Source organism: Notothenia rossii, assembly GCF_949606895.1.
Source record: "Notothenia rossii genome assembly, chromosome: 6".
Lineage (NCBI taxonomy): Eukaryota > Metazoa > Chordata > Actinopteri > Perciformes > Nototheniidae > Notothenia > Notothenia rossii.
In genome coordinates, this window is record NC_136909.1 from 8,371,217 (window position 1) to 8,384,756 (window position 13,540).

Genomic DNA, 13,540 nt, shown 5'->3' on the forward strand with positions numbered 1-13,540 from the left:
GCTCGAGATACACTTTGTGTTGTATTCCATGGAATGCTCTTAACATCCTGATAGCAATGAATATCTGAAGTGCTTTGACAATAAATACATAACGAAATATCATCTGTGGAAGCCGTAGTACTGTAAAAAGCACGACCAATCATCTGAGCCGGCCCGGCTAAAATAACTGGATGGCCTACCTGCCTGTCAGCCTTCCATCTGTGCACAAACTTATCTCGTGCCCTCATTGGTCATGTGCGCGTTCGTGTGTGTTGAAGGAGGGGCTCTGTAAGGAAGAGGCAGATTTTTTCCAGTTGTGTATTTTCCAATTCTAGCGCACTCGAGCTGCTTTCTCCAAAATTACCTACCCCACCTTTAAGGAATATGAACACATAGCTTAAAAAGTAAACTATCATGTTATTCAAAACTTATAGAAGAAAATTAGATTGTTATGAATCAAATCTATTCATCCATGCAAGTATAGTAATTATTAATACAAATATTCCTCATCAGTTCAGCTTCAAGACTTTTTTTCCATGGCGACCCTGATCGAGTGTGATAACGGCGGCTTATTTTTAACAGTTTCATTAAAAAAAGAAAGAGCTAGAAACATGCAAAAGAACAAGAGGAAAAAGAGAAATGAGTTGCAGGAAATGAAGCGTAGGACTCGGCTAAAGCGAAGGATCGTTATCTATTTCGGGGAGAAGGAGAGTGAGATACCTCGAGAGAAATGAGGGGGAGAGAAGAGGATGAAGTCACAGCAGGAAAAATGGCTGATGAAAGAACAGACATTAGGATTGGTGATGAAAAGATAGAGCGAGGGGTGAGGGGAATGGAGAAAGGAGGCGGAGGGAGGGAGGAACATACAGATGAGGCTGAGGGTGGATCGATGTGTCCGTTTATTATTCATGGAGCTTTTATTAAAAACGAGACCTATGAGGCTATCCTCACCTTAATTTAAGCAGCTTCTAACCAGCATAAAAGCATTTAATTGGCCTGGGTTTCAGTGGAGAGTTCTAATATCCCACGGTGGCTTAAAATACAGCATTAAGGCTTTTATACGGAAAAAGAACAGTTCATCTTGGGAAATGTTGAGTCTTTGTAACTCAAACAAAACACCTTACCATGAATCGAAAGCTGGAAACCTAAAACATCTCTCTATCAGGCTATTTCTGAAAACATATCTTTCAAAATCTAATGAGAAGGTTGTGTCTTTGTTCAGAAAATGGCTGAATCTAAAGCCCCCTGCCGCTGTATCTGTCTTTTTTCTTCTATAAAAGCATATCACTCCAAATGCAATGAAGGCCTGGATACAGTAAAAGAATCCGAGGCGAAGTGAGAAACACAAAATGGACCGATAATAGGGAGCAGTGGAGAGAGTGAGAAATGACTGGAGGAGAGAGTGATGATAGAAAATAGACAGGCGGGTGAGAAGGGGCGGCAGGGAATGAGATGGAGGTGTCAAGTCTGTGTGTGTGTGTGTGTGTGTGTGTGTGTGTGTGTGTGTGTGTGTGTGTGTGTGTGTGTGTGTGTGTGTGTGTGTGTGTGTGTGTGTGTGTGTGTGTGTGTGTGTGTGTGTGTGTGTGAGAGATGTGATTCAGTCCAAATGCACCTGCAGGCTGAGACTATCTATTCGTTCAAATGTGATGTATGTCTTTACTGTAAGAAAGTACACTTTCTCAAACCACTCTTCTGTGTGTGTGTGTGTGTGTGTGTGTGTGTGTGTGTGTGTGTGTGTGTGTGTGTGTGTGTGTGTGTGTGTGTGTGTGTGTGTGTGTGTGTGTGTGTGTGTGTGTGTGTGTGTGTGTGTGTGTGTGTGCGTGCAGAGCCGGACTTTGTGGGTTCCGCCCTGGTGAGGGAGAGCAGCGGCAGTAAAGATGGAGACGACGACAAGATCTACTTCTTCTTCAGTGAGCGGGCGTTGGAGCTGGACTGCGACACCGAGCTCAACGTGGCCCGAGTGGCTCGCGTCTGCAAGGTAATAACAGCCATCAGAAGTGATTTGATTAGGAATCCAGTAAAAAAAATCATATCTGTCTGTAGCCCTTTTTCCCACTGGATGAAAGAAACCCAAACATCTGACCTTTGTGTTCAGTGGGGTTTATCAGCTCCAATGAGTGATGGATATATGACACCATGTTGGCCTCTTTTCTTACACTGAAATTAATATTCTTTCAAATAAAAAAAAAAGGGACAGGGATTTTGACATTTATTTTATTTATTGAAGTCGAAAATCTACAATTAATGTGTTCTCCTCAAAGCCACATGACTCCTTTAAAAATAACAGTAATGTCGAGATTCAAAAGTTGTATTGTCAAAAAAAAATTCTGACCTGAGCTCCTCCAACAATCGAACATATATAATAAAATAAAAAAATAAAAAATGTAAATAGCATATGCTATGTACAAGAACAGAATATCTCACTGATCATCGTTTGAAACTCTTTATTCAAACTCGACAGAAACTAAATAAAACACATCAAAACCATTTCAACTGTAACCAATCCACAGGGACATTTGTGAGCCTTAAACAAGTTTTGACTGCAAAACAGTTTTATGCACGCTTGGCTGGAAATCAGTGAGTGGCTGTTTCCAAGCTCTTAATATACCATGAGACAGCATCGCTAACGGTTACTGCCTTACACACTTCACCAGAGGAGACGCCCATATAAAGAGGCAACTTGTAGAGTTGTTTAACAGCTTCATATGTTGTGATGTTGTGAATATAAATAGCTGCTACATAACAAGCAAATTGACCACTATGGTGCATTTGAAGCCCATATCCAATATATATGGATTTGTATTCCTGACTCCATTATTCCATGAGCAATTTGGGGTGAAGTGTCTTGCCCAGGGACACAACAACATGCTGACTCCAGTGGGGTTTGAACCTGTGACCCCCCTGATCCAAAAACCAACGCACTAGTCCACAGCGCCACAGCCTCCCTCCCTCCCTCCCTTTTCACATAAGGAACAAACTATTGTTGGCCGCATTTTCCACCATGATGGTTTAAAGACCTACAAACATAAACCAAATAAGTCAGCCATGATTTTTTTTAACAAAATGCGGGAACGTGGCATCAAATTGTTCAATGGGCGTGTTCTGGTTATTCTGACCAAAAATATGGAAACTTAAAAGTGACTTTCTCTCATAAATAAAATAATACAACTCAATTCAGTGACATATTAAATGTTGTCGGCCTGACTCAAAAGATCTGATACACTTCATAAAATAACCTTTCTTCTAACTAAGAAACGACTATGCTGTAAAATACAGACTTTCCATTATTATCAGTAGAAGCACAAATAAAAGGCTCCACGGTAAATAGCCTTGTCCCACTGAATTTCAGCTAAACACCAGTTTGCTTACAATGTTTTATGTGAGGACAATTACACTGACACAGAGCAATTTGATAATGAATGCATTCATTTGTTTAATGAATGGCCTCATTAGGATAACTGATTAGTTTTCATTTACCACCGTGATTGTGTCCAGACATCAGAGGAGCTTCTATAGCTAGGGGGAGAATGAGATTTTCAACAGCAGCCCTTTTTATATTGTATGATTTCAGTGAACTTTAAGTTAACGCAGCACAGTCATGTTTCAGTAACGTGTGCAGAGAGAGGTCAGTAACCTTTAAACTGGGGGAAATCGAGACAGATTGTTCACAGTCTGAGGAGATGAGCGTAATTAAATGCGCAATATATGCACTATTTTAGGGAAAGTGCCCTTTAATGTCTGCGCTGCTGTGATGAACAATCAAGCTCTTTGACTGAAATGAGAAACAGATGCTCACACATGATGTGTACTAGTGCCGTGAATGATTTCACCCCGCTGTTGCTGCTGCAGCATAATGTCTGTATCTCACTGCTGGATTGAGAGCATTTTTTAGTTCCTTTTTTAATGCCCCTGCACCCACAGAGGCTGATAGGAATGAGTGTATCTGGCAGACAGGCCTCTTTTGAGCCGGCAGTGAACCTTATAAAGGGACCACCCATCAAAACTCAATGGTTCCCGTATAATTGAATATCATTATTATTATTATTGTAATCCTGCTCTTCAATGGTACCCTTGAACATATCAGGGTCAAAATGCTCCTTTAGAGGTTTTTTGCTACATGAAAAATGCTCAGTCAGCTGATTCACGTGTAACAGCTTCATCATTATGTAGATACTGAATACTACCGTGTATGCACAGAGGTGAGGTTTAGCATCCACAAGGTGAAGGTGAGGCTAATGACATGAAACATAAGCAGCATAACAAAGCGAGAAAGTGAGCGGTGTGCTGTCAGCTCTAAGAGAAAAGGTACTTGTTCACAGGGTCAACTCGCATTGGACGCTTAATTGGCATGCCACAAGGCACCTGATTGGACGAAAACATTCAATCTTGAGCTGTCTGACCACACATTTCAAAACAACTGACATGGTGGCTCATTAAACAGGACCTATTAGGCTTTTTGGTGTCTTATATAGGTTTTCTGCATGTAAATGGTCCGCAAGGATAAAGTCAGTTTGGAAATAAACTTTCCGTATTAGTCTGTATTTAAAATTAAACTTTAAGCGAATGAAAAGTGGCCATCATAGAATTTTAGAAGTGAAGGTAACCTTTAATTATGCACGTAACATTTCTCAAGTACATTCAACCATGAGGATACAAACTCAAAACAGCATGGGAAGTACATGAGCTTTAAATAAACACAACTTTCGATCAAAACAGGTCAGGTTTTTATTTTGCAACAGAAGATGTTTAGACTTTTTTCTTCCCTGATATTAACACGGATCTCTTTACACCTCTACTCCCAAAGAACGTACATTTAAAGGTCACCTATTATGCAAAATCCACTTGTTCATGTCTCTTCTACATCAACATGTGTCCCCTCTGTGGAAAGAGATTCTGAAAGTTTCAGGAAAAAAGATTCTCTCTCTCTTTTGTCCTGATCCATTTCTATAAAAACCTGTCTGAAAATGAGCTGATCAGATTTTGGCCACTTTATGATGTCATAAGGATGTTTTGTCTTGTGTAACCATTAGCCAATCACCAACCAAGGTAACCCCCCCCCCCCCACACCTTATCACCTGAATCTCCTCCTAGAGCACCATTGAGTTCTTTCTAACCAAATATCTCTCAGAGGGACGTGGGGAGGGGCTCCTTATTTTCATCTAAAGTAACAGACAGAGAATCAGCACTTTGGTAACAGGGCTGAAACAGAGGGGATTATGGGTAATGCTGCATTGATCTGTTTGGTGTTTCAGCCAATCAGAGACAGGTTTTGTATATATCTGAGACCTATAATATATTGATGTAAAACAGTACAATAGGGGACCCTTAAAGGACCTGTTTCAGCCGTTGATGAGATGTGATCCTGTCCTCTCTCAGGGGGATCTGGGTGGTACCAGGACTCTGCAGAAGAAGTGGACCACCTTCCAGAAAGCCCGTCTGGAGTGCTCCCTCCCCGAGCGTCACGTCTCCTTCAACAACCTGAGGGCGGTGTTCACAATGCCCGGTACGGACTGGAGGGGCACCACCTTCTACGGCATCTTCCACGCCCAGTGGTGAGTCAGATCCGAGAAATACAGGCTGAAGAAAGAGCTCCATTTCAGTCTCATCCTCGGTTAATTACTCCATGTACCGTTTGCTGTCTAAGCGAGACATATCACTTTCCTAACATGTCAGATACTCTGCTTTTTATTTAAATCCTGGGTCAGCCAGCAGTCACTCTGATATGATGGCTCTAATTATGCACTAGGGATAAGGTGTTTACTGTGTAATTGGGCTTTTAGTCTAATAGCCCTACGAGTGGATACAGCTCAAGTGGGCTTGAACGGGTTTTATTAGTGATTTAATGTCACATTGACTTCATGTTTTGTGAACCCTTTTGCTAAATAGAATCAGGCTAATTTAATTAGTTCAATAGACCGATGATTGACACATTGGTTGAATCACATTAGACTTAATACCTTACTATTACAAAATGTGATCCTAACACAATGTTTTTTCTGAAACCTTGGAATAACTTATTCCTTGTTTCTCATGCATCTCGTTTAAATGTCCATCAACAGGTGTCCATTTTCAGCTCAATACATTCGGTCTTAATAAACGTACGGAAAAGGTTGTTATTTGGTTTTGTATCTGCTACAGAAGTTGCGTTACTAAAGAACTAAAGTTACGTTACAATCTAGTAAACACCCGTAAAAAATATATTGAAGAGCCGTTACTTAGGACCCGTCCACACGGAGACGAAACGGAGACGAAACGGAGACGAAAACTAACCGAATTCGATATCAGAGAAATCTTCCGTCCACACGTTTCCGTGTCGGCCTCGTGTGGACAAACCGTATATACGATAGAGAACGTTTGCGGATTCAACTGATATCGTCTCCGTGTGGCTTTAGGCACGGATTTAGGTGTAAGTGGTGATAATAAATTAAAGTTGGTCACATGTGTGAAAGTCTGGTGTTTTCCAAACCACCCAAACACAATGATCTCATCCCAATGCGGTCTTTGTCACTCTGGTTTACAATTACAAATATTACATCAAATAAAAACATATATATTTAGGAACCAGGGTGTGTCACTTTTTGTGGATATAGCTGCAAACAGTGTATGAAAACAGCCCGATTTTAGCATCATATCATCACAGCTGTTGAACATTTTGTGATAGGGATCAGAAAAAAAGTTTATAGTTTGATAAAAACTTCACTTCAGGACCAAATCAACCTTTCTGACATTTTTCTTCTTAAGAGAATCTTTTGATGTCGTCTGTTTGAAGTTTGATAAAACATTAAGGACCAGATCAACTTTTTATTCTGAAGGGAAACTTACTTAAAGCGATAATTAAAGTACAATCTGGAGAGTAAAATGCTGATGACAGAGAAACTTGTGACTGTGGGATTATTAGTGGACTAAAGACTGGATCACTACACAACTGTTATGTGTTAATGAGTTACTTATCACCAAAGCAGTGGGAGGCAGGGCAGGAGGTTTGCTTTGGGAGGAAAGTTGGAGTTGTTCTGCGAGTAAAGCCCTTTGATGTGACTCTTTTGTGTTCCTCAATAAGATATCATATCGCCAAGTGAACACGCTTTGAACTTCAAGCTTTGTTTCTCCATTCAGAGCTCCGTCTGCTGCCGTCAGAAAAAGAAGAAGCCTTTTCCTCTGTGTGATTGGCCTGGGATTCCTTAAAGCCCCATGGCTTTGATGGAGATAACATTAAGATAATTGGACATTATGTAAATGATGACTCGAAGTTCATGCCACAATCAGACTGACTGAGGGGGCTTTTTAACAAGCTAAGACATCAGTGCTGTCCTTTGGTTTAGCCGCTCACCTTTTAAAGCCTGTAGCACTGCTGCACCTTAACCGCTCTGCTCCAGAGGGAAATAGCACTTCCCTTAAAGAGGCCCTATTATACTTTCTGGGGTTTTCCTTTTCCTGTAGTGTGTTGTATATGTTTGTGTGCATGTAAATGGTCTGCAAAGGCTAAAATCATGAAGTTCCATCCAAAGGAGTTCCACCAATGTCCTCCTTTGTTTACTTACGCATCATAGTAACTGCACTATGTAACACTCACGCTTCTATTGGCTATAGGGCTCCAACAAATTGCACGTGACCAATCACAACAAAGCCGGCCAGCTAACTAATCAGAGCAGACTGGGCTTCTGGTTTTAGACAGAGGGTGAAAAGAGGTGCTGCAGCACAGGAAGTATGAGAAGAGCTTTTTGAACATTAAAGCATGGAGACATGTCCCAGTAGAGGAACAAAATACAATTGTGAACCTACATATTTACATAATAAGGCCCCTTTAAAGGGCAAATCACAACATACACATTTTACAGTGGAAGTGACTCCTTCTCTCAGTCTAAAAATAGATGTGAATTACATTGAAATATATTTGTGAGATGAGGAGTACAAGTATGATTTTATGTGTCATGCATAAATAACCAATTCCAAACCGTTTTGTGATCCAAAATTGGATTGGGAAAGAAAATTGAGATCCCATACCGCGACCTTACCAAAAATGAAACGTTAAATGAAATGCTATTCCTGTGTGGCGGCGTCACAGCAACAGCTGATTAATGTCAGTGGTCTATCAAGGAAATGTATTCCAGGTACATCAATTTGCAGCTTGATACACCGTGGAAAGGGTGGAGAGATCTAATCATTTTCAGTCACTCAATAAGACACAGGCTGATGTTCACCTCGATAGCTTTTATTGTAAACATGCAAATGACTTCATGCATTTAACATGCAACTGATATTACTTCCTGGTTGTTATATCTCATAGTCTCTCATGTTATTGTGCCACATTCAGAAGCTAGAAGTCACATTTCTCTACAAGCGGATGACAGGTGATCCATCTTTCCGTTTCTCCCGCCACCCGTCACTAATTCCCCTCCTTGCCGCCATGTTTCAGGGGTGACGTGGACGTGTCGGCGGTGTGCCAGTACCAGATCAGCGATGTGAAGAAGGTTTTTGAAGGATCCTACAAAGAGTACAGGGAGCCGTCTCAGAGGTGGGGGCGCTACACCGGGGCGGTCCCTGCCCCACGGCCTGGAGCGGTAAGAAATAATATATTTATTTATTTTCTCAAATAAAATAAATGTAATTAAATATCGTACAAAACATGCAATATAAATCAATAAATATATGAAAATAAAAATGTTAATTCAACTCAAATGACATTTTCCCAGAACGTTGAATAGTGGAAAATAGAATAGCAGCTAATTTTAAGACAATATGAAAAAAATAAATAGATTACATTGGAATAATTAAATATAATTAAACCATCAAAACATTTCCTTTGATATTTTAATATACGTAAGTTCCTTATTTACCGCTGTTTATTTAAACTTTTTATGATGTTTGGTAAATGCAAATGTTTCCAGGCAACTTTAGGAAGCATGAAAGGAAAGTCATTTTTGACACATCTAGGGTTTTGTGCATCTGTAACACGTAAGCGGAGATAAGTGTTCAGAGAAGGAATAAAGAAAGAAAGAGGGAGGGAGGGAAGTGGAAATGAATGGCATGGGGTGCTGTAGCGATGTAAGTGGAAAAGAGCTGGCAGGACACGAAAGCTAAGAACGTAATGATCCAGGACGAAAGGAAAGGAAAGGAGGAAGGGGTGTGATGGCAGGCGGAGGTGAAAGCCAGAGTGAAAGATGGAGAAGAGTCGTGAAAAAAAGGAGGGAATCAAATCAAAGCCAACTAGCCATGCCAACGTGTGAAGAAGTTTCCTCCTCTAACTTTTTCTCCTTCTTGGCCCTCCTTCTTCCTCTCCTTCCTCCTTTCCCCCCCGTGTTCGTTTCCTCCCTCCTTCCTCCCTCCGTGCTGCAGTGTATAACTAACTCCGACAGAGAGAGCGGCTACAACAGCTCCCTGCAGCTGCCTGACGCCACGCTCAACTTCGCCAAGAAGCACCCGCTGATGGAGGACAAAGCTCTGGCTCGCCCCCTGCTGCTCACCAAGGGGGTCAACTTCACCCGGCTGGTGGTGGACCGGGTCAGCAGCCTGGACCAGCGGGCCTACAACATGCTGTTCATCGGCACAGGTACGCACAGCGGTGGAAGAACTACTCAAATCCTTTACTAAAAGGTCACCTATGGTGCAAAGCCACTTTTCCATGTCTCTTCTACATCAACATGTGTCCCCTCTTCTTCATGTCTCTTCTACATCAACATGTGTCCCCTCTTCTTCATGTCTCTTCTACATCAACATGTGTCCCCTCTTCTTCATGTCTCTTCTACATCAACATGTGTCCCCTCTTCTTCATGTCTCCCCTCTTCTTCATGTCTCTTCTACATCAACATGTGTCCCCTCTTCTTCATTTCTCCCCTCTTCTCCATGTCTCTTCTACATCAACATGTGTCCCCTCTGTGGAAAGAGACTCTGAAAGTTTCAGGAACAAAGATTCTCTCTCTTTTTGTCCTGATCCATTTCTATAAAAACCTGTCTGAAAATGAACTGATCAGATTTTGGCCACTTTATGATGTCATAACGATGTTTTGGCTTGTGTAGCCATTAGCCAATCAGCAACCAAGGTAACCACCCCCCCCCCCCCCCCCCCCCCCCCCCCTTATCACCTGAATCTCCTCCTAGAGCACCATTGAGTTCTTTGTAACCAAATGTCTCTCAGAGGGGCGTGGGGAGGGGCTCCTTATTTTCATCTAAAGTAACAGACAGAGAATCAGCACTTTGGAAACAGGGCTGAAACAGAGGGGATTATGGGTAATGCTGCAATGATCTGTTTGGTGTTTCAGCCAATCAGAGACAGGTTTTGTATATATCTGAGACCTATAATATATTGATGAAAAACAGTGTAATAGGGGACCTTTAAGTAAAAGTAGAACATATTTTATTATCTCACGAGAGGGAAATTCAGTCTTCACGCTTTGCTAAGGATTTTTTGTGTAGAATTTCTTCTTCGATGTACATCTCTTTTCATCATTTTAACTGGTTCGAATCAGCATTCATTTCCAGTCTAAATGTCGCCAGCATGTTCACTGGTACATCTGATGTGAATAATCTCTTACTTTACCAAAAGGACAAACTTTTGGAATGATAGAAGCAGAATATCTAATATACTCGTAGTATATACAGTACAAACACAATCATGCACAAACATGACCTTTACACAGAATAGGGACGGCCATGTTTAGTTTCGTTTTTGGTCTGTACTGGGACTCGAACCAGTGACCACTCAAGATCTCTAAGTACACGTACATGTAAATAGTCCTGAGGTACACAGGTTAGATGTATCGATGCACACTGGCTCTTTGAAAAAATGTCATATCATTTTCAAATTGTATAAAATAATAAAATATAACATAACATTAATTGAAAAAGTAAAATACAGGGTCAGTTAAAAAAAGAAAGTTACATTGGGCTGTAAAAAAAGTAAAGTACAGGTCTACTTTCACAAACTTTTGGGAGATGAAGTTGAAATGACGGGCACTGGGTTCAGTCGATAGTGTTCCTGTAAATCATTTTAAGTTCCTCCTCCCTCCTTTGAACTGACATCTCCCTGCGTTCAGCACGTAAACTTCACCTGTCATTTTACCTGCTTTAACACACACTGACACCTCAACTATTTACAGTGCTCACACTTAAACTCTCTGCAGGGCTTCAACTTCAACGACAATTTCAATCACTTTCATCATTTGGAGTTCAGCTGACAATCTTTTTCAGAGCTTTCATACTAATAACTGACAATTCAGGTGCCTTCGGGGCTTTGACTTTAAAATGTAAAATGCTTCCAGCGCCTTACTTCAGCTGAGGCCTTAACTTATTTAAGTGCATCAGATTTAGATGTCCAATCCACTAGAAGAATATTTAAACAGTTTTTGAGATAGGTGAGCGCACTTTAATTTGGCAGGGAATGTTTGGCATTTCTCTAATCAAATATTTAGTTTCTTGGGGTTAAAACGGCAGAAGCCTCCTACAGTTTAATGCAGGTCAAGAACATCAGGATTCCTGTTTATTGCATAGCAGGTTTTCACATATGCTTTGGTGAACGGGCACATAATATAATAAAAAATTTAGAGTAAAAAATAAAAAAATCTACAATAAGTGATTATTAAATACTATATGTTGTTCTTTCTCTTCTAGTTTATATTCATGTTTCTTGGATTATACAGTACATGGTGTTCCTGGGACTTTCCCCAGCTCCTTTACTCTTGATATTCATATTCCCTTATTCCCCTATTGCGAATGTGTTTATTGGAGTCTGTGTGTGTGTGTGTGTGTGTGTGTGTGTGTGTGTGTGTGTGTGTGTGTGTGTGTGTGTGTGTGTGTGTGTGTGTGTGTCTGTCTGTCTGTCTGTCTGTCTGTCTGTCTGTCTGTCTGTCTGTCTGTCTGTCTGTCTGTCTGTCTGTCTGTCTGTCTGTCTGTCTGTCTGTCTGTCTGTCTGTCTGTCTGTCTGTCTGTCTGTCTGTCTGTCTGTCTGTCTGTCTGTCTGTCTGTCTGTCTGTCTGTGTGTGTGTGTGTGTGTGTGTGTGTGTGTGTGTGTGTGTGTGTGTGTGTGTGTGTGTGTGTGTGTGTGTGTGTGTGTGTGTGTGTGTGTGTGTGTGTGTGTGTGTGTGTGTGTGTGTGTGTGTGTGTGTGTGTGTGTGTGTGTGTGTGTGTGTGTGTGTGTTAGGAGGGGGCTGCACACAGTAGCCTATTTGTAGGGTAGATTCAGCGTGCAGGTCTCACACAGGGACAGGTACTGGCATTAGGTACGGTGGAACAAAACAACATGCCATCTGGCCGAACTTCAGCTGGGTTTCAATTAACGACTTGATTTGCATGCTGAGATCCGTCTTCATGCATCAAAGGAAACGTCCACGTATGCACGACTTAATTAATATCTGCAGTCAGTAGCCACCAGGCCCATATGCAGGTGTCCTGTGTTCTGGCACAGATCTGAAATCAGCCTTAATCCTGAATAACACTCATCTCGCAGTGGATTTGAATGCATCTCGCCTCATGAAAGCAGAGAGGCTCGTCTGCTTAGCATTCAGATCACTGCAGCTTCAACACTGACAGCGCCAAAACAGCGGACTCCTCTGCTGGCAGGCGGGGAGGCCAACCCCGGACACACACACACACACATTTGTGACACGCTCTCACAAATTGATATACACAAACACACCGAGATACACACACGCTCACACTTCCTGAGCCAAGTGCAGTCATCCCCGCTTGTCGTGCTTCACGGCACAAACTCAACGGGGGCCCTTGGCGGACGGGCGCTCCTGGTGCCAATTGGGCTGCGAGCTTGATTAGCTATTAGCTGCAGAAAAGCGACAGCTGAATTGAAAAAGAGAGCGAGAAAGAGAGCCAGGGAGAAGGAGCTCGTCAAAACTGTTTTCAGAGAAACCAAGTTTCAGGATTGAGGGATTAAACGACACCGGTCCCTGACTCCACGAGAGGAGAACGTTAGGATATGCCTGCTGCTCGTGTGTGTGTGTGTGTGTGTGTGTGTGTGTGTGTGTGTGTGTGTGTGTGTGTGTGTGTGTGTGTGTGTGTGTGTGTGTGTGTGTGTGTGTGTGTGTGTGTGTGTGTGTGTGTGTGTGTGTGTGTGTGTGTGTGTGTGTGTGTGGGTGTGTGGGTGTGTGTGTGGGTGTGTGGGTGGCTGTGTTTGAAACTATTTCCCTCCCATAGGCTACTAGGTTCACTTTTCATCTTATCTGTGACAGTATTTTAATCGAGAGGGCCGGACAAGAAAGCACATGTCAGCTGCACGTAACACTATTCCAACCTCACACACACACACACACACACACACACACACACACACACACACACACACACACACACACTAACATCAAGGTCACCCCAGCAGCTGTGCCTAAAACGCTTTTCCTCACAGGGGATATAGACTTGCTCACAATGCCCTACATGAAAGGAGCTCAGGATCTTCTCTTCCTCCTCCTCCAGCGTCCGCTCCCCACACTACAAAAAAGTTTCAAAATAAATGTCTCTGATATCATTACCTTTACCCAAGGCCAAGAACAGCATCCCGACTCTTTTAAATTCACCTTCAGATGCTTTCTGGCTGGGATGGACTCGGTGCTGGCAGCAG

General features: G+C 42.1%; 1 protein-coding gene across 1 annotated transcript in view; it reads left to right on the top strand.

Annotated features, from left to right (window-relative positions):
• Window positions 1-13,540, top strand: part of sema4c (sema domain, immunoglobulin domain (Ig), transmembrane domain (TM) and short cytoplasmic domain, (semaphorin) 4C) — a 113,325-nt gene that overhangs the window by 87,136 nt on the left and 12,649 nt on the right. The window contains exons 9-12 of the mRNA XM_079690790.1: window positions 1,806-1,957; window positions 5,356-5,531; window positions 8,393-8,537; window positions 9,313-9,526. Coding sequence (XP_079546916.1) covers window positions 1,806-1,957; window positions 5,356-5,531; window positions 8,393-8,537; window positions 9,313-9,526 — 687 coding nt within the window. The remainder of the gene's footprint in view (window positions 1-1,805; window positions 1,958-5,355; window positions 5,532-8,392; window positions 8,538-9,312; window positions 9,527-13,540) is intronic.